General features: G+C 40.0%; 2 protein-coding genes across 4 annotated transcripts; one reads left to right on the forward strand and one right to left on the reverse strand.

The window, feature by feature from the left end:
* Nucleotides 1-639: 639 nt before the first annotated feature.
* arl3b (ADP ribosylation factor like GTPase 3b) lies at nucleotides 640-4,347 on the reverse strand. The gene is made up of 6 exons (XM_026178338.2): nucleotides 4,189-4,347; nucleotides 3,559-3,702; nucleotides 3,346-3,462; nucleotides 3,201-3,251; nucleotides 1,823-2,008; nucleotides 640-1,722 (listed from the first exon to the last, which is right to left on the reverse strand). Exons 1-6 carry the CDS (start codon nucleotides 4,294-4,296, stop codon nucleotides 1,675-1,677), a joined length of 654 nt encoding a protein of 217 aa, XP_026034123.2. The 5' UTR covers nucleotides 4,297-4,347; the 3' UTR covers nucleotides 640-1,674.
* Nucleotides 3,761-17,507, forward strand: sfxn2 (sideroflexin 2). Of its 3 annotated transcripts, none has more exons than XM_026178336.2 (13): nucleotides 3,761-3,873; nucleotides 5,150-5,209; nucleotides 8,867-9,114; nucleotides 9,620-9,790; nucleotides 9,886-9,984; nucleotides 10,689-10,764; nucleotides 11,081-11,166; nucleotides 13,185-13,245; nucleotides 13,330-13,396; nucleotides 13,496-13,545; nucleotides 13,625-13,674; nucleotides 13,761-13,808; nucleotides 16,784-17,507. In XM_026178336.2, exons 3-13 carry the CDS (start codon nucleotides 8,960-8,962, stop codon nucleotides 16,881-16,883), a joined length of 963 nt encoding a protein of 320 aa, XP_026034121.1. In that variant the 5' UTR covers nucleotides 3,761-3,873; nucleotides 5,150-5,209; nucleotides 8,867-8,959; the 3' UTR covers nucleotides 16,884-17,507. The 3 variants fall into 3 exon arrangements, with proteins under 3 accessions (XP_026034121.1, XP_026034120.1, XP_026034122.1); XM_026178335.2 differs by lacking the exon at nucleotides 3,761-3,873 and adding an exon at nucleotides 4,512-4,989; XM_026178337.2 differs by lacking the exon at nucleotides 3,761-3,873 and adding an exon at nucleotides 4,516-4,951.
* The last annotated feature ends 2,619 nt before the right edge of the window (nucleotides 17,508-20,126 follow it).

The following is a 20,126-nucleotide window of genomic DNA, read 5'->3' on the forward strand; positions in this document are numbered from 1 at the left end:
TCAAATATGCTAGAAGACATAAGGTAACTTGAAAAGCAGAACACTTATAGCAATGCCTATATAATTCAAGGGCTGGTAGTTCAGAAGGAAATCCCAGAAGAAAGGTAAAATTTTGCATGGGTCATTAAATGTACTAAACTTACTTAATATAAAACAATCAGCTCATTCTGAAAGGTTCTGGAGGCCTTTTTACAGATTTGTTTGATTTTATATTGTCATGACTCTCAACACAAACACTAAATGAAGGCAGTTGACTCACACGCATGCACACTGTCCCAGTGAACACTCCCCCCCACAAAAGTCTAGTTATTTCTGTTTTGGTTAACTAAAATCTTTGCTTTTTCCACACCTATTATCTCACTGTATAATAATCTTGTGTGACGCAGGCTTATACCAGCACACAAGAGGGACAAATGTGTGCTGCAGTTCCATACAAGTAGGGTATCGTACTGCTAGATCAAATCCACATTTTGATAGTGAAAACAATGCTCTGCGCCCCACCCATCAGCTCCCACAGCGGCCTCTCCACAGAGGGTGGTTGTTGTCATTAAGCACACGACTCCACCTGCTTATGTGACCAAGTCTTCAGTATCCAAGTATGTTACTGCATCCAGAAACTAAATAAATGTAAGACTTGTGAAACATTTTTCTCGTGTTTTTATTCACATACAGTATCTTCAGCTCTGGACAGATTACATTCAAGAATATCAAAAGGAGCGAATTACCTGCACATAGAAATGCACTGGGACATACAGTACCTATTCCTCTGTTACAGATCTGCAGGCATACATTAGATATGCAAACATTATAGACTACAGCAGGGTAACAAATACTCTATAACATGTGCATAAGGTAACATATGAACACAGAGCTGAGCTATTTACAGTTGATCGAAAAATGTCCTTAACCATTTAATTTCAGCCTCCTTTTTACATATTAACATGTAGAGTATTATTTTATCTGTAGTGGGGGGAGTTGGACTGTTTCTCAAACATCCTTGAAATCACACACACGCGCACACACACACACGCACACACACACACACACGCTGCATGAGCTGTTGTTCAAAAGCGCTCTACACTCTACTTCACCATAAATAAGACAATTACAAAAATATACGTCACTTTGAACAGAGCCATAGCAGGAAAAGCGCGTTACAGCCTTTTGTGGAATGAAGAAGAACCAAAAACAACAAAAACTGTCACGACATAGGGGTGAGATGGAGGGAGGGGGGTGGTTTCCAGGACAGCGTGTGAAAGAGCTTAAAGAACATGTTGGAATTCCAGTGAAAGACAGCAGTTTAATGGGAATGTTTGAGGCTGTGACAGGCTGCGCATGGGTGGCTGCGGTTGGACAGAGATGGTGACGTGGGTGGACGGCGGAGGGGTGGAAGGGGTCGATATGCTGGTTTGGGTTCCCTTTTGAAGGCAAACGCCCCTCCTCGTTGTAGAGGCCAGCACAGAAAGATGTGCTGAGATTAGTAAACATCAGCGATGCGGGAATGCAGAGGGGTTAAAAACTCCAAGTCCATGTTGGATTAGTAGTGTGTGTACATTCACAGGTATATCCCTTGTACTAAGGCTCAGGAGGGTGCAATGTGTGTCAGTGTATGCGTGTGTGCTGCTGCTGTTGCTGCTGCTGGTCCTCCTGATTAGTAGAAGACTACAAGCAAAGCTATTTTTTCTTAGAGTTGACGCTCTTGCAGACCCAGTTCATGCCCTCCTGTATTAAATTTAGGGGAAGCAGTGGGGTGAGAAGGAAAATATAGATATATGTATAATTTTTAAATGCAACAAAGGTGAAGCACAGTTCATCTGCTCACCTGAATCCCCTCGCCAGTGAGGGCGGAGCAGGACTGGATCTGCCACATGCGATCCCGGATGGTGTGCAGATTGAGACCCTCTGCGATCTCGGAGGCTGGGGCGGCGGTCAGGAGGTCCTGTTTGTTTGCAAAGATCAGCACAGGAACACCGCTCAGCTTCTCCTCATCCAGCAGCTCAGCCAGCTCCTGCAGCGCACACACAGACACACACATCTGTCAGCTACACAACATGACAGACACACACTTACACAACCAGAAGGGACTTCAACTGTACTGTAATGTAAAACAGCTCTAGGGTTCAGATCCTTAAGAAGAAGAAGACCTTTAAGCTGCTACTTTATTTCCCAGGAGTTTGCCACAGGGATATATTGGATATTTGATTTGGGTCAGATTTTATGATTTTATGTTTTATGGCCTTCCTGACACAACCTTTCAATTTATCCGGGCTTGGGGCTTGCACTAGCTTGTACATCCTGAGGCTGGTTTGGGTCTCCTCCCGGAATCAAACCAGGTATTTTTCATGTGTAAGGTGAACGCATTAGCCACATTTAAAGTCAGAAGCAAAACATGGAATTATCCATGTTTTCTCTATTTCTAACATAAAATATATATTATATAGCCTAACACCTTAAACACTATATCCTCAGCTTCTGTAATTATTAAAAAACTATAAATAAAATGTATTTCTTGCTTATTAATTTAAAAGTTTTAGGATAGGATTGGTATCATTTACAAATGATTTGGGGGAAATAATCAGCTGTTTAATAAAAAATAAATAAAATAATTGGCTTTCTTGCCATAAAATGAACCAGTATGTATAATCTGGGACAGATACATTAAAAAAATGTCTGAGCACTGGGTAATTAAAATATTAAAAACAAAATTCAAACAGTTGTGTAAAGTCCCATATTTGAACACACACCAGTAAAAACATGTGAAAGACAACTAGTGACATTTACTGGTATAGAGTTGAGTTTCACAATACTGTAAAATAAAGCATGTAGAATCCTTTTTGACATTTTTAACACTTCTTAGTACATTAAAAATTAAAGTTGAATTATAAGACTCCTCCAGGGCAGTACTTCTCAAAACGGTTCAAAATTTTTAAATATGCATATATTTAACTATTTTTTTCAGTCATAATTAGAGAACCATCTGGAAACTCCAAAACTTGGTTTTATTTTTCATTTCTGTTACGAAGAATGGTACAAGGTTGAGCAGAAGACCTACAAAGATCTGAAATGGAATAACCCTAATTACTTATAATTCACTTATAACTACATATAGTCCAATTCTTTTTTTTTTTATCACCGTTCATTTGGTAGGAAACTGAAACTTCTTTGGTGAGGAGCCCAAACCCTTATACACAGTTACATACCTGACCCGTTTCCTCAAACCTCTTTCTGTCAGCGCTGTCAATGACATAAATCTGAAACAAAAAGTTTTCTTTGTTAGTGTGTGAAAGAGTTGCATGTTACTGAAATTAAGGTCATATTGCTTCATTTGGTGCATCATCTCCTCACCAGAACATCTGTGTTTTCAAAGTAGTTCCTCCAGTACGGCCTGATCTTCCTCTGGCCTCCAATGTCCCAGACATTTAGTTTAAACCCCTGAGACTGCACGCTCTTAATGTTGAATCCCTGCAGGAAGAAGATAAAATAAGTACGGTAAGAGGAGGTGAAACGCATGAAAGTTCCACGACTACGCTTTGTATACAAACATCCTTTGTATCTTACCTGCGTGGGCGTGATGTGACTGATGTCCTCAGATGCCAACTGTTTAAGGAGTGTGGTCTTCCCACCGTTGTCCAGACCCAGCAGCAGTATCCTCACCTCCTGGTCTGGTGTGCTCTTTAGCTTGCGCAGGATGGACAGCAATCCCTACAACAAGCAGTTAAAAACAGCAGCGTGGTGTTACTGTTCCGGGGGGACAGGGGGAGCACTGCTGCAGCTAACCACCATTGCAAAAACACATCTCTTCTTTCCATCCACCAACAGGCCATTTCTAGCACCCTCTATGGATTTTGATGATGTACAAGCACTCGTCTAACGGTAACAGATCCTCTGAGCAGCAAGTCAGATCTTGTGCTTTGACTTTCTTGATCCTTACGGCTAATTTGTTTCCCAGGCAGGGCTAGATAACGGCACGCAAATGGGAGCTAAACACAGCTAACGTGCTAAGCTAATCTCCCCTGATAACTGAACGAAGCAACAAGGCAGTCGATTTTTTTTCTTTGTCAACCTGGTGGTGACGGAATTTATTACAATTGATATAACTAAAAATGGACGATAAGGTGTAGAAGTATGAGCACTCGAGGAAGTTTGTGTTAGGTTATGCGCTAATGTTTGCGATAAATTAAAACTCACCATCTTGTTGCCTTCTCTCCTGGAGACGCCGCCGAGGGTTACTAAGGGGAGTGACGTCAGACGCAGAGATACGCACAGATCCCGCGTCGTGTTGCATTCATGAAACATTTTTTTTAAATGGGTAAAATACAAAATGCCGACTCTGATACTGTTTTGAGGGGATACGCTTTTCTTTTGTAATCGAAGTGTATGGATTCTGTTCATTAACATTTATTTCCCTGTGTTATTCGTTCTTGTAGCGGCTCGTTACTAAGTGGTCATTATCGCAGCAGACCAGTGTAAACGGGTGTTCCTTATTTACATTTTGTTTTAAACAAAGTACCATGAAGGCATCGCTAAACCCAAAACTAAGGTGGACGAGTTTAGTTAGCTACCTGCTAAACGTTTAATTGTCTTTAGACAGTACACTTTGAAATCTCATTTTGTGCACTCTTCTTGTCCATAATGTTAAAATAAGTCAACGGACATACATTTTTACTACTTTTTACCATAACAAACCGGATATAATGTCACCGAAGTAATTAGCTAGCTACTAACAGTAGCTGTAAACTGGAGGGGGTTGATTCAACATCTGGAACCGCCCCCGCCCCCCAGTTTCTGATTTAATTTTAGTCTTCAGCCAAATATCAGGTTCGGTTTCCACCGGTTTAAACGCAAGGATCTGCCCCATCTGCTCCAGCCTTTGATTGGAGGACAACCTGCCACGTGCGCATTTTTTTTCTTTTACTGTGCCTGCACGGGAGTTGAGCTGACCACCTGGCAGGTTCGTGCTCTGCTGGTCCGTTGGAGGTGTATACACAGGTATATTTTCGGTTTCAAAGGGCGGTGTTAGCAGCCGGTGTGTCGGTGTTTTGGCTCGTGCTTTGCTGGGGGTCCCCCCCGTCAGACCCAGCTGGTAACGCGAGGACTGAGTTGCATCAGTCAGTGAGCCCCAACTGACATGTTTTCACTCTTTTCACAGCACTCTGGTCGGTTGTCTTCACACAGGTCTCCACACATTTCTCTTCTCCGCAAACTGCATGTAAGTAATTTAACATTTCAACCATTAGCAGCCACGTGCTACTACTTATCCAGATGTTACTAGGGCTCTGGCCTACAGATCCAGTTTGGCAACCTTCTGCTAGTCAGCAGTAGTAACTACCTGTACTGCAGTACTCTGCACGTTACATCTCTTATTTCGTTTACTCCACCATATGGATGAAGAAATAGTAATCATTGGTTGATCGATCAGTTGACTCTACTACTTCACTAATAATCACTGATTTTTCATTCAAAATATACAAACAAAACAACAACAACAAAAAACCCCACACAGTTCCAGCCCCTTATATGTGAATATTTCATTTGTTTCAATAGTTGGTCCACTTTAACCAAGCCTCGTCTTAGCCAGCTACAGCAGTGAAATGTTGCTTTACAGCAAAACATTGCTTATTATCATTTTATTACATAATCATATCTGTCAGGGATTATTTAGCTTGGTTTAGTACTTTTAGTGATTTATCTATGGGAGTTGAACTTGTAATTGAGCATTACTAAAGTGCAATACTTGCAGTTTTACCCAAGTAACTGCTCCTCTTATCAATAATTTATGGGATCTGTGCTGTGCTGTTGCCCTGCAGCAAACATTTAGGTCTTCTTGCAATGTTGTGTCTTATTCGTGGCTCAAAGAGTTGGCAGGTTGGAAGGTTGCCGGTTCGAGCCCCGGCTCGGACAGTCTCGGTCGTTGTGTCCTTGGGCAAGACACTTTACCTACCGCCTACTGGTGATGGCCAGAGGGGCCGATGGCGCGATATGGCAGCCTCGCCTCTGTCAGTCTGTGGCTACAACTGTAGCTTGCCTCCACCAGTGTGTGAATGTGAGAGTGAATGAATAGTGGAATTGTACAGCGCTTTAAGGGCCCTGAAAAGCACTATATAAATGCAATCCATTATTATTATTATTCACAATATAATCAGTCAGCCTCCCTATTGATTTATCAATGAACAAATCAATCATGTTCTTCGTGACCGTGGCCAAATTGATTAGCACCCTGCTGACCTTCACTACAGGTGACAGTTTCATTATTTGGTTTGGTCCAGGTGGAAATATTTGATAAAGGCTTGATAAGTTGTTTAAAAATGTAGTTAAAGCACTACATCAAGAGTTTCGGGATACGTGCTCTGCAGCTAAGGCTTTTTGTCCTCATCACTTTTTTTTAAGTGTTTAATAATTTGTCATGAAAAAAAGTTCAGTCTTTTCTAGATTTAGCTTTTAAATGTGAAGATTTGTTGTTCTCTCTGTTTTAAATTAACTGTAAACTGAATCTTTAATCAAACAAAATAAAGAGTTATGAAGGTGTAATAATTTTTTTCAGATGCAGTCCTACATATGTTCTTTAATATTATTATTTATATGTCCTGGTAATAGGATCTACGTTGACTTATTCTCGACCATGTTCCACAGACCTTTGACCTATTTTGTAAACAAACAGCTTCAGAAATAATCCAGTTCCAACCAGGCTGAACCTTCAGAGACCGCTGATATCCTCTTCTCCTCGCCCTTACATTTCACCTGTTTCAAAACTTACCTAAAACTTACAGTAAGTGCCTAATGGAGATGAACTGTGGGACATTTGGATAGGCTGAGCTGTAGTCAGCACGTTTTGGATCCCCCGGTTGCTTCAAAGCAAGCACAATGGTGCAGTTGCAAAAAACTCAAAATCACTACCCGAGGACCCATTAACAGGAGGTGGTTGATGATTTCTAGTAGACGTTTGGGCTTTGAGGGTTTTTAGGCAGTTTGTGTTTGGTTTAAACCCAAGAGCAGATGTTTCCAACAGCCTAACTTTAGAGAGCCTGAGCTACAAAGCTACAGGATAGTCAGAGCAACGATTTCGCAGCAGGGGTTGGAGGAATGATGCTGAACAGACGAAAGTTAGTATGTTTACCAGTGTTTAATGCCAACATGGGCACCGTTTCCTCTAGGAGATGTGGAGCAAAGTATTTAAATATGTTACTTTTGTGGCTATAACCACCATAATTTTATGAGGAAGGCAAGTTGCTGAGCTCTGAAATCCCTTTGTACAATACAAACCACATTTATATCACAGGTTTTATTCTTTGCACTTAAAGCATTTTATACTGTCAGGTCAGTAATTTGTTGGATAAAGATACAATTTTAGTAGTTTAGCTGTGACTGAAGTGCAGACTTTCAGCTTGAAGTCAAGGATCTTTTCTGGGTCTTTGTACCTTTCTGGTTTAATAAATGAAAAGGCTGCTCTGGTAAAGCTGTTAAAGGATATCTCATTTCTTTGCTTTGAGAAACTCAAGGCAAAGGAATGTTGTTGCAGTTCTTTGGGTGATTATCTATTTGCAAGCCCGTTCCAATAGTTTGGCTGAATCTGAGCAGAGAGTAATGCATGCTTCAGAGTTCATCCTGCTACTTTTATCAGCAGTCACGTCATCAATAAACACCAGTGACCCGGTTGCACTGGTAGCCATACATGTCCATGCCATAACATCGCTTCCACCATTTACACTTCAGATCATGAGCCGTTTCTCTTCTTCTTCATACTTTTCTCTTCCCATCATTCTCGTCTACCTTGATTAGTATTTTCAGTTTTTTAATTTTTTTTTCATAACTATGCAGGCTCTTTTAGATGCTTTCTGGCACAGTCTATTCTGGACTTCTAGACCAGTGTAACCAGTAGCTTGCACCTTCAAGGTGATCTAGGTAGACTTTGACTTGCCTTTTGGTGTTGCTGAGCTGGCCGTCTCATTCCTTCTTATAAATATACCAGATTCTTGATTTGGCCACTCCTGAAGTTTTTGCTGTCTCTCGGATGGGTTTATTTATTTATTTCTTTTAGTCTAATGAAAGTCTCTCTCACTTGCACTTGCATTCCTTTGGACCTTATATTTAAAATTACAGTTAAAAGCTATCAAATACAAACTCAAGGCTTTGAATTAACTCCGGATGTGTGATCTGCTTCATTTGTTGTAAGAAATGATGGCTTGTAAAACTTATCAATGAATCAATCAATAATATTAAAATAGCTGTTTTTGTATCTTGCACATTTGCTCAGTTTTCTTCTCTTAAACATCACCGTCATGAGCATCAAATTCAGCATGTACGCTGATATAACAAACAGCTGTCTGGGTTCACTCTGCTGTTGTAGGTTTGGTGCTCTAGACACTGACATCACTGTCAAAGCTCTCGCAAATTTAATTAAGTGACCCCATGAGTCCAGTCAATCCTTCATTATGGAAGCAGAAAGGCTAAAAGGGTGATTACGTGTTCGCATGGACTCCTTACATCCAGAACCACAATGGAATGAAGCGTTGGACTGGTACTAGAAACTAAAGTAAAGCTCACAGCTTTTCAGATTTGTCATGGATACATGTATTTTCAAACCCAAGGGAGTGTTATGAAATTCTTAGATTAGGGAAACCGAAGAGACTGTTTGGATGTTAATTATCCAAATAAGTTTTGTGTTGTGTCTCAGCTTTATAAACATACACCTTTGCATGTGGGACGTTGGGTTCAAAGGTAAAGAAAACTAGTGTCTCTGAGCCGCTGAGCTAAAAAAACAAAAATCTGTTAATGTTACATCAGCTCAAAGGAGGACAAGAGCATGCATTAACTATTCACCAACTCTTTGATTGTCCTGTAATAATGTCTTTCTTCCTCTTTTCCTCAGGATCTGACTGCAGCTGCTGAGTGACGTCCCGCACTAACACAAGCTGCGAGGCTTTTTGATGCATTAATCTGCACCTGGATTTTAACAGACGCAATGGCTCTGAGCTCGTTTGACATTGACGCACCACGATGGGATCAGTCTACGTTCATGGGGAGACTAAAACATTTCTTCAACATCACCGACTGCCGAACAGCGCTCCTGCCTGACTCGCGATTAGATGAGGCCAAAGCTTTAGTAGAAAGCTGCAGGTGAGATAATGAATGCACAAGCTCTAAAATGTCTCGTGTCATGTGACCATCCTCAAGTTTCCTTTGATAAAAGACATTCAGGGCACAGTGGCTCATTGGCTTGCTCTATCCTGGGTTCAAACCTGGAAATGGAAAGATTGTTTGCAGTTTGCATGTTCTCCCAGTGGGTTTCGTTTTAGGAGCTCTGGTTTCCCCCTCCGCAGACAGCCACAGTAGGACAGTCCTAATACTCACCCTGAAAAAAAAGAGCATTCTGCAATCAAATAATTGCAATTCACATGCAGAACACAAAACTAACGGCAGAAGAGTAGTTTAAGTAAAGAAGGAAACCACCTGTCACGTCTGTGGCAAAATCGTAGAAATTCCCATTTTACCTTCAACGTTTTGCTTCATACCCTGTTCTCTGTGATGTAACCGTGCTTCTGCAGATTTTATTATAAATCTGTGTTGTAGTTACGAAAGGCTCCGCCAGCGTCATTGAGTGTGTTTTTTTGCTGCTTTGCAGAGCGGGATCCATCCCTCCCGGCACCACAGCAGAGCAGCTCTACTACGCTAAGAAGCTCTACGACTCAGCTTTTCACCCAGACACAGGAGACCGCATGAACCTCATCGGCCGCATGTCATTCCAGGTACCCGGAGGCATGGCCATCACCGGCTTCATGCTGCAGTTCTACAGGTAGAGAAGAGCGAACAGGCAGAGCTGCATTTTACCACATCCTACTTTCTTGCAGAGGAAGTTCTACAGGTTTCATAATTCATGTCTGTTTCTAGGACAGTTCCTGCTGTGGTGTTCTGGCAGTGGGTAAATCAGTCCTTCAACGCTTTAGTCAACTACACCAACCGCAACGCTGCCTCCCCCATCACTCCCAAGTAAGCGCTCTTAAGACTTTAAGTTTGTCATTTCACATCCTCCAGATAAGAATGCAGTGAACTCTCACAGCATCAGCAGGCAACTAGAAATTTTTGAGGGCATCAGTAGAGGTAAAAAGAGCAGTAGCAAGTTTCACTGCCACTTTCCATTCCCCCATGGTAACTAGGTTACCACGGGGAAAGACTTCTCGTCAGATACTTTTACCTTATCGGTAATAATTGTTTCAAACTTCCTTCCAAAGTGGTCTGCACAACAAACTGATTTGATCCTGTCTTCTTGGATTGATTTACAGGTAGCTTTCTTCATATCCAGCCATCAGGTGCATGGTGTGTGCTGGTGGATATCATGCCATGCACCTGTAAAGCAGTTTTCACACATAAACTTTGGACAATTATGGGAGATATTTTCTAGAGTTATCCTTTCCAACCTGTAGCACAAAGCAGGAAATGACCCCTTTCACAGTGTATCATAAAAATGGCATGTAGTGGAAGCTTAACCAAATGCACACTTGCAGTATTTGGATAAATATAAACATGGGTGCATTTAAACACACCTTAATTTTATCTGGATGCAAAACAAAACGTGTGAGAGCTCCACATACTGAATGCTGGCTATTTTATATGCCTATTTATGTAAACATTAAAAAAAAAAAAACAGTTTTCTAATAGCAGCTGCTGTTCGATGCCTTTGTTGTGTCTCTCAGACAGATTGGAGTAGCCTACGTTACAGCGACCAGCACAGCTTTAGCAACAGCGGTCGGACTGAACCTCTACACAAAGGTACAAATGCTGCACGCAGGAACTCATACAGTGCTGACTGTTTTTAAGAAGTGTTTTGTCGTCAAACTTATCTGGATGCGATCACTTTTATGCCCTATGTTTAAAATCGTGGCCAAACCAACTTATAAATAATAGTTTGGGTCAGACCTGTTATGCTTTTTCTTGGTTTCTGTCATATATATCCTGTTGCTGTTGGTGAACAAAAACCAACAGGAACAAAAGCTGAAAATGTCCCTTTAACCCAGTCACAGCTGCACAGATCTTTACAGGTATTACAGTGATATTCATGATGACTTTTCTCTGCTTTTTCCCACAGAAAGCTCCTCCTCTCGTGGCTCGCTGGGTCCCTTTTGTAGCTGTGGCAGCTGCCAACTGTGTTAACATTCCCATGATGAGGCAGCAGTGAGTCCTCCTGCGTTTTTCTTTGAACTGAAGGGTTTTTTTTGGCCATGTCTCCTGAAACACAGCGACTCTGTAAGGGCAGGCTTCCTGAGGATACTCAACCACAGAGCAGTGTTTGCTGTGTTAGATCCTGAGAGAAGGTGTTCTGGAGAATTACTGATCTTAAAATAGTGGCGTGATGTGTAAATCTCTTTTAGCTATGGCTCAGGGGATGGTAATGTAGGTCAGTTGGTACATGCTGAAATATTTCAACAGCTATTTGATGATTTGCCGTGAAATTTTGCACAGATGTTCATGGTTTCCAGATGATGAAGCCTTCGGTCTTTGCGTGTTTTCCTTTAGCTCCACCAGCATCGTTTTCAAACAAACTTCTACTTTATATTTCAACATCTTCTTGATGGAAGGTTAAGTGCACCAATACTCAACCAGAATCCTAATTATCTCAGTGATCTCAACAACTATTTCACTGAATCTCATTAAATTTGGTTCACATGTCCATGCTTGCAGCACGACTATATTTATTCAGTTTGGTAGACCTTTTTTATCTACCAAGGGTCCCTGGGAAGTCAGAAATTTAGCTGTCTCCACCCTTTTGTTTTATATCACGGCATATTTGGGCCATTGAAGTTAAAATAAGAAGGAAAGAACAGATTTAGTAGAAAGCCTTGGCACTAATGACACAGATTTAAAAAAAAAAAGTAGAAGAAAAATAGGGTTTAAAGTAACAACTAGCAGATGTTATAGCCATTGTGTAATTAAATAATTATTTGTGCCGGAATTAAAGCAATAAGGAAATACTTGTTATTTTAACTTTGAATCACCAGATTATCAGAAGAAAGATTTTCCAGCGTACCGATGGTGTCATTTACTGTCGCACCTTCTTACTAATGTGTGCTGTCATTGTTTACCATCTGCCTGCAGTTTGATGATCCACCCTCACAAAGTGAAGTCATATCATTTGTTAAATTAAATTCAAAGCAGATTTGGCTTTTTCTCCTTAAATTTGTGGTTTAAATTTCAGAGATTTTGAGTTTTTAGGATTAATTAAGGCTCGTAAACGCAAAGAAAATTCCAGCTTTAACTTCAGTAAATGTGTTTGTTTCTCGGAACATCACGTCGCCTTAAAGCTTATTTTTAACTTTTACTTTGAATGGCCATTATGCAATAATTAACTACCTGCCAAACCAGTTGCACAAATTATTTAAAGTTGGCATATTTACTTGCTAAACTGGGATGGTTAGGACTTCTGTATGTGTTTGTGTAGAGTTGGCACAACAGACGCAGCAGTCGTAGTTCAAGATATTAGCATTTTGCTGAAATATCATAAAGTTAACATCTTTAACTAGCTTACCTTGATTTCTGTGTGCATCTGTGTAATCTCTGAGCTGCTTATAAGTTTCTGTGTTTGCAAAAACAAGAAATCTATACTTTTAATGTTACTCTACACACTCTTAATGTTTTTTGTTTAGTTTTTTTTCTGGAAATCTCAGCAGAGATCGTTGCATTCCACGGGTAGAAAAACAGGAGCTGGCTCATTTTCACAATTTTGTTCTCCAGTTTGATGCTTGTGACATTCGTGATTTGGAGAGAGCACTTTTCATCCTTTTAAAGCTTAATTTTGGTGCTTTGGGGCATTTATTAAGAAAGTGGGGAGAGACTGAAGGTGAATGAGACACAGGGAAGGGTCTGGGGCCTTTAGTACAGATCCTCTCTCGTTACAGATTATTACACTTCTTTTTATTTTGTTTTTTCAGTATTGAAGGTTTAAGATGAAGTGAAGTCAGAATAGCGACCCAATAAAAGAGTGTTTACTGTGAACTGTGCAGTACTTGATACTGTATATTGTTAAAGTACAGAGCAAGACAAAACAATAAAGCTATAAAATAAATCCAAAATAAATGAGTAAAACAACACAATAAACACATTCCCCTCTTATCTCTAAGAGAAACACTTATTCATGTTCAGTTTCCTTTTTCTTTGTTTTTAGTCTTTTCATCTTCATTTTCTCTGTTTTTTAGGGAAATTCTGAATGGCATCGCCGTCACAGATGAAAATGGCAACAAACTGGGCCACTCTACGGTCCGGACACACTTTAAGGCACTTCAAGGCACTTTGTAATGTGTTTATTTTTTCTTAAATTGTCTCCATTTTTTCTGTTTGCAGAAAGCAGCAGTAAAAGGCATCGCTCAGGTGGTCATTTCTCGGGTTACCATGGCCGCACCAGGAATGAGTACGCAAAGAAGTGTTTAGGAGAAAGTTATGTCATGAAGATGTGGTAAATCCTCTCTCTCTTCTTCACTTAATGTTCTTGTTCTTCTCCTTTTGTCAGTTGTTCTCCCCATCATCATGCAAAGGCTGGAAAAATACAAGTTCATGCAGGTATGATGTTCGTCTTCATTACCGTTCTCCTGCTAAATGTGTGCATTTGTCCTCATTGTGCTTTTCTCGCTTTTTACAGAGAATCACATTTCTCCATGGACCAATTCAAGTGATGCTGGTGGGAGGGTTGTAAGTACAGAGAGTTTACAGGGTCAGGTGTACTATAATGTCCTCTGGAGTATTTCAGTGGTAACTTTTGTCCTTTTTTCCCAAAGTTTGATCTTCATGGTGCCGGCTGCCTGCTCCCTGTTCCCTCAGAGATGGTAATGAAACTGTTTCTTTACTTTCACACAAGTTTGTGGACTTTAAGGAGCATCAAGAAATAATTAGCTTTAGTCAGCCTGGTTTCTTGACATGTGTATTTATGTACATTTTCTCTGTGCTTTGGTGGTCATTGTGGAGGAATTGTGACCCACTCTTCTTTACAGTTTGTTGAAGTTTGCGAGCATTCATTTATTCTCTTAAATGAGGTTGAGGTCTGGACTTTGGGCCATTGCAACACCTCAATTGTTTTCTTTATCCGCCTGTTGCGCTTAAGATCGTTGTCCTGTGACGTGACAGAGTTTCAGCCAAGCTTTAGCCTCAGACCTCACATTTGACTTGAGGATACTTCAGGAATTCACGGTTAACTTAATGACTACAAGATGTAGAGATCATGTGGCTCCAAAATAAACCCACATCATCAACCTTCCACCGCCGTGCTCACAGTAAGCTGTGCTGTCACGTTCCTTTTGGAGAGAAAGGGCTTTCTCCTGGCAACCTTTAGAAACAAGCCCTTCATGTTCAGTCTTTTTCTTTGTACTGAGGCCTGCAGAGTCAGTGATGTAGCTTTTGGGTTTTTGCAGATTGTTTGAGCACAAACTGACTTTGGGATGAATTTGCTGGGACTGTGGCAAATGTTCCAGAACAGCAAACTGCCAAAACCTCTGTTTTTATAGAGGTTCCCACACCTGCTGACGATTAGCAGCTCCTGGCTGTTACGTACTCTCTTAATTTCTGTGGAAACAGTAAGGGTGTATTTAGTTTTCATAGGACTGCACACAATTACATTAATAGGGAAAAAGAAAGTCCTTTGTTTAAATAAACATTGACTGTATATAAAAGATGGAGGATTACAGCACAGTTGCTCATTGGTTGGTTCTGTTTTTGAAGCTCAACTCAAATTTTTGATCTTCAACTCATCTGAAAAGTGTTCAGAGAAGTTCTAGATGAAGGGAGGAGTGGAGTTGGTTTCCGTACTGTAGAAATATAGTATTTGTAATCAAAAGAGTTCATTAGAGTTGCCTCAGAATAGCCCTTAAAACACTTTAAGACACGTTGTCTTCAGCTTCAGATGGTATGCTCTCTCTCACATATGTTTGAATTGACAAAAATCAAAGTAAAACAGTGTGCTGTGTGACAAAACTTAGGAATAAATAATAAATATAAGAGTTTTTGTAGAACCTTCTCTATAGGAGGAAGCAGGTTATCAAGACCTGTGTCTAAGTTAAGTTGTAGCTGTTTCACACAATCAGCTTCTGCTACAGAAACTAGTCCACACTAATCGACTAGATTTTAAAAATCCAAAGCAGAAAGCTCAGGTTTTCAAGTCTTGTGGCTTTGGTCCGATAAAAGATGTCCGTGTTAGTGCAGCTGGTGGATTAATTTGCGATGCTGGAATTCCTGGAGTTACAATAAATCCTGCTGCAGTGTCTTGGCCTCTAATCAGCTTTCAAACGTGTTGTTCACTCAAGCTCGCTCAGACATATTTCATCATCTCAGTCTTCAGATCCAGTTTAAAACTCACAGAGAAAATTAACTTTTGGGAAACAATTTCAACTGAAGTTAGATTTTCAAATAAGGATGCAGCTTATCTGTATGTTAGTTTGTTTTGAAAGACTCATATAAAATGTGGCAAATCATATTTTTACAAGTTTATTTCCATCTTACCAGCAAATTATAAATATAAATTATAATGTAAGCCCGCTTGGGAACTTATGATCATTGATTTAAATGTTGGTTTAGTCTGATTGTGCAGCCCAGGTCTGGACTTACCGCCTTAAATTTTAGGTTTGGGAGTGACCCGATAGTAAAATGGTGAGGATGCGTACCACATGCCGTTCCCTTTGTTTAATTCTCATCTCTCTCCGCTGCTCTTGTTTCATAAAAATATAAAATGCTTATAAAAGAAAAATATTATTGATGAGTGTGCGGTTAACAGGTGCTTCTAATGGTCTACAATCAGATCAGTAGTCCATAACTCATTGTTCTCTGAAGGCAAAGCTAAAAAATGAAATGTCAGTGAGGTGAGTGGAATTAAAACGCAGCACCAGCGAGCGTGGAATGAAGACGCTTAACAACTGCTTTCCAGATGTTCACTGTGACTTATGGTTTAGCTGGTGTTTAGGGTAAAAACACAAAACTTTCTCATGGATTTTAAGTTTGGAGAGCATGTTTTTCCCCCCATTGGAAGTATTTCAACTTTAAAGAGTATCTATTCTCTACTTGACCAATTCTATATTTTCTACTGGAGCAGCTGTGCACGGTTCACAGTCATGTTAAACTGGGCCTTAGCTCATAAACTGGCTTCCACCTTTACGTTCACTCTCTTTTTAAGCTTTTGCACGAGTAAAAGCATGCACACTGCTGTCTATATGAAATGTTGTCCATGTTTAATGTAAGTTTACACTAAAGAGAAAAAAAGTAAAATGCAGTTCTTATTTTAAAAATTTGGGGGGCATAAGACTCACTTTTCTTTATGTTGAGATTAAGCCAGAACTCGAACGATTCAGCGAGAGAATAAACCTAAAATCGCCTGTTCTTTCGTCCTTAAGGTTCAGGAAGTAAAGTGTTCACACACGGTGCTAAAGACCGGCACATGTCTAGTTATCTTTAATAAAACCTGCTGAGATTTTATAAACTTACAGTAGAATAGTGCAACTTTTTTACTTTAATATGTTGCTCATTTTAAAATGTATTTTGCATCCTGTATTGTAAAACTCATTTATAACTCTTTACTGAGGCCTTGAAGAGCTGTAATAACAACGTTATAACAATGAATATTAAGTACATGTCAAATAATAATTTGCTTTCCTAATTACCCGAGTAGATTTTTTTTTTTTTTTTACTGACAAAAATGTGTGTTGTCCTCTACACTTTCATTAGCATTGACTACAACACTTTGTTTTGCCTTGATATGCAAACAAACCTTTGACTGTGCTCCTCTTTTCCTTTCTGTCCTCTCTTCCTCCTCCTGCAGCTCTATGGCTGTTTCGAAGCTGGAGCCTGAGCTGAGAGACTCCATCAGGTCTCAATATGGGGACAGCATACGACACGTCTACTTCAACAAAGGCCTCTGAGAGTTTTCTATTCGACGCACAAGACTCAATTCATGTGTTTCGATATCGTGACCTAAGTCTGTGATTATTAATCACAATGAAATGCTTCTTTGTTCCTTTTTTTTTTTCATTACATTTTCAAACTGGTGCTTGTCTTTGGATGTTTGCTGTGGGACTTTTGATCAATGCTGTCACTTAATTCTTACTCTAATCACAACAGTCTGGATTCCTGCTGAGAAACCAAATGATCTACTCTCAGGAACAGCACGTCAGAATAAATCTGTTCGCTTTTTTGTCGGAGTGTGGCTCTCCTGTAGCTGCTTCCATTGTTTCTGTCTCAATGTTGGAAAATGGGGTCTCCCAAACCTTCTTACAGTCTGTGCCTTTTTACAAAGTGGTAGGAGAGAAGCAACACTGAAGGCATTAATGGCTTAACTGTGAAACCTTAAAAAAAGAGAAAAGGTTCCTCTATGCATGAGTAAAGTCTAGTGAGGTTGTTCAGTGGAGGCTGCTGCCCTCTTCTGCCAGAAAAGAGGTAAATGTGTGATCTGTCTCTGTGATTTATCTGAGATGTTTGACAGCTGGATCCCTTCACCGTGTCAACTCTGACCTCTGTAAGCTGGAATAAAACTACACACAATTGAAGCACATCTCCTCACAGTGGTGTTTATTTAATCCAGTGATCGTTCATCGTGTGGAAGATGCTCAAACTTTATGGAGAAAGTTATTCATGACTTCAGCTGCACCCGGAGCATGTGAGGAAAAACTTCTGTGACACATTTATGTGAGTCATGTGAATGCCAGAACTCACTGCATGTCTCAGCAGTATCAGTGCTGCTTTAATAAACAATGTTCTTCTGCAGCTACATGAAAGAAAAGAAGTCCTGCAGTGGGCTGAACCCACAGAACTAAAAGTCTTTCCCAAATCCAACCTGGGAGTTTGTGCCATAGTAGAAAAGCCTCATAGCTGAAGGCTCTGCCTCCCATTCTGCTTTTACCCTGCAGTCTGACAGTGAAGTGCTTTGTTAGAATAATAAGGTACTTTGGGGTCTTTGACATATGACTGTCCCAAATTTAAGATTTTATAATATAAAATCTTAAATTTGGGACAGTCATATTATGTGAGAGTAATATAATGTAATTCTGAATTTAACATGGAAAAAGTGCGAGACCTCTGACAGAGCCAATCCCAGTCAGGCCTTTACACATTCCCCCTCTGATGGAGTCTACAAGCTCTCTTAATTAACCATTTATCACCCAGGTTTCTACAGCTCTAAAGGACCCCTTTTTTATATATAATTTTGGCTCTAAAATTACAAAATAATCTCATCTTTCAGGAATCATTTGCATTTTCTCTTGAACACAAATGGCAATGGGGCGCTGATAAATAAAGAGTTGGGCGGCTGAATAGAAAAGCACCAATCCTCACCCTTCAGCATCTGCAGTGACTGCTGTCACATAGAACTAAGGCCATGTCCATCCCTTTTTTGAATATCTACCTGTTTCACTTCATTTTCATTCAGGCACTTATAGTAAAACTTCCTAAATGCTCCCACATCTCAAAATTGTTTTTTTGCTCTCTTTTGACTGTCTTGCTCTGTAACATTAGAAATCAAACATTAACAGCTCCATTGCGACAGTCCTGAAATAATCACTTGGGACTTCTTTCTGTGAGCCTGCGGCTTTTCCTCCATATCAGACGAAAAACAGATTCTGCACCTTTACGTGTTTTATTTAAGGAAGGCTTAATAATCCACTTTCACTTAAGACTAGCTGGTTTAAAACAGCTGGTTTAAAGCACTTAATGTGGCAGGCAGATTGAAAGTGGGGAGGAAGAGGGTGTAGATTTGGGCCTCAGGGAAGGGAGCCGATTGAGTTGGTGGGAAAGCAAAGAGAGGATCAAGGAGTGCAAAGATACACAAACAGACTTCTTCTTCTTGCGGCTGCTGCCTTTAGGTGTCGCTGCAGTGGATCGTAAGCCTCCATCTCACCCTGTCACTCGTCTGTAACACTGTGCACGTCCTTCTTCACTACATCCATGAATCTTCTCTGTGGTTTTCCCCTTTTCTCCTGCCTGACTCCTCCATAGCTCCTTAGTTTACAGAATCAGTGTATTTGTTTCAGTTTAGTTTGTGTTTGAAAATCACAAAGCCTAAAATGATCTTTGTGACTAAAGAGTAAAATTATTACAAAAAGTATTATTACAAACATTTGGGACGCTCAGTAAAATGTAAATAAAAACAAAATACCGTTTGTAAAAACTCATAAGTCCATATTTTATTCACAACAGAACAAAGAAAACATCACACGTTTAAAATGAGACAGTAAAGTTCAGCTCTCTGACTCTTCTACTATGAAGTTGTGCTGTTGTTGTGGCTGCAGTATGCATTTTAGCATTGTCATACTGAAAGATGGAAAGCTTTCCCTGGAACAGACATCTGGATATGTTACTCTTAAATCTGTATAAGCCTTTCAGCACTGATGATGCCTTTCTAGATGTGTAAGATGCCAGTTCCATGGGCACTAACGCACCCCCATACCATCACAGATGCAGGTTTTTGAACTGAGCATTATTAACAAACCAGAAATAATATTAACAGTTTTCTACTTCACTTTAGTCCATTTAAAATGAGCTTTGTGAGGACTCCAACCTGCATCTGTTCCTGAGCCCATGCAGTGATTTGCATGACAGAATCATCCCTGTTTTTAATTTATTGTTGCATATAGACTTGAACAGTACAGACATCCAATACTGATTTTTAGCCTCGTCTGATGCGCACAGAGATTTCTCCAGATTTTCTGAATCTGAATGATATTTTGCACTTCAGATCAGGAGATATTTAAAGTCTTCACAATTTTGCACTGAGGAGCATTATTCTGAACGTGCTCCACATTTTGTTTTTTGAAGAACAGTGAACATCTGTCCACCTCTAATTCTGAGAAACTCTCTGTAAAGCTTTTTTTTTTAAATACCCAGTCATGTTAGAGACCTGTTGCCAACAACCCTAATTAGTTGCAAAGCATTCCTCCAACAGTTTCCTCTTAATCCCACTTAGTTTTTAAGCCTTTTATTGGCAACTGCCAACGGAATCAAAATGAGCTACTACTTTCCATGAGACATTTGATATGTTTTCTGTAATCCTATGTGCATAAAATATGAGTTTGTGAGATTATACATATTTTCCACAGCACCCAAACTTTTTTTTAATCTTTTTGGAATTGATAAGCTCTACTTAAGTAAAACCTTTTTTTCCATGTCACTTT

The sequence above is a fragment of the Astatotilapia calliptera genome, chromosome 8 (genome assembly GCF_964374335.1).
Source record: "Astatotilapia calliptera chromosome 8, fAstCal68.1, whole genome shotgun sequence".
In the NCBI taxonomy this organism is placed as follows: Eukaryota; Metazoa; Chordata; class Actinopteri; order Cichliformes; family Cichlidae; genus Astatotilapia; species Astatotilapia calliptera.

Coding starts and splice junctions, on each gene's coding strand:
- sfxn2 (XM_026178336.2), top strand. CDS start 8,960: ATGGCTCTGAGCTCGTTTGACATTGACGCACCACGATGGGATCAGTCT. Junction 10,765..11,080: donor GACTGAACCTCTACACAAAG/GTACAAATGCTG, acceptor TTTTTCCCACAG/AAAGCTCCTCCTCTCGTGGC. Junction 13,675..13,760: donor GTGATGCTGGTGGGAGGGTT/GTAAGTACAGAG, acceptor TTTTTCCCAAAG/TTTGATCTTCATGGTGCCGG.
- arl3b (XM_026178338.2), bottom strand. CDS start 4,296: ATGTTTCATGAATGCAACACGACGCGGGATCTGTGCGTATCTCTGCGT. Junction 3,703..4,188: donor GGAGAGAAGGCAACAAGATG/GTGAGTTTTAAT, acceptor TGCTTGTTGTAG/GGATTGCTGTCCATCCTGCG. Junction 2,009..3,200: donor GGTTTGAGGAAACGGGTCAG/GTATGTAACTGT, acceptor TGTGCGCTGCAG/GAGCTGGCTGAGCTGCTGGA.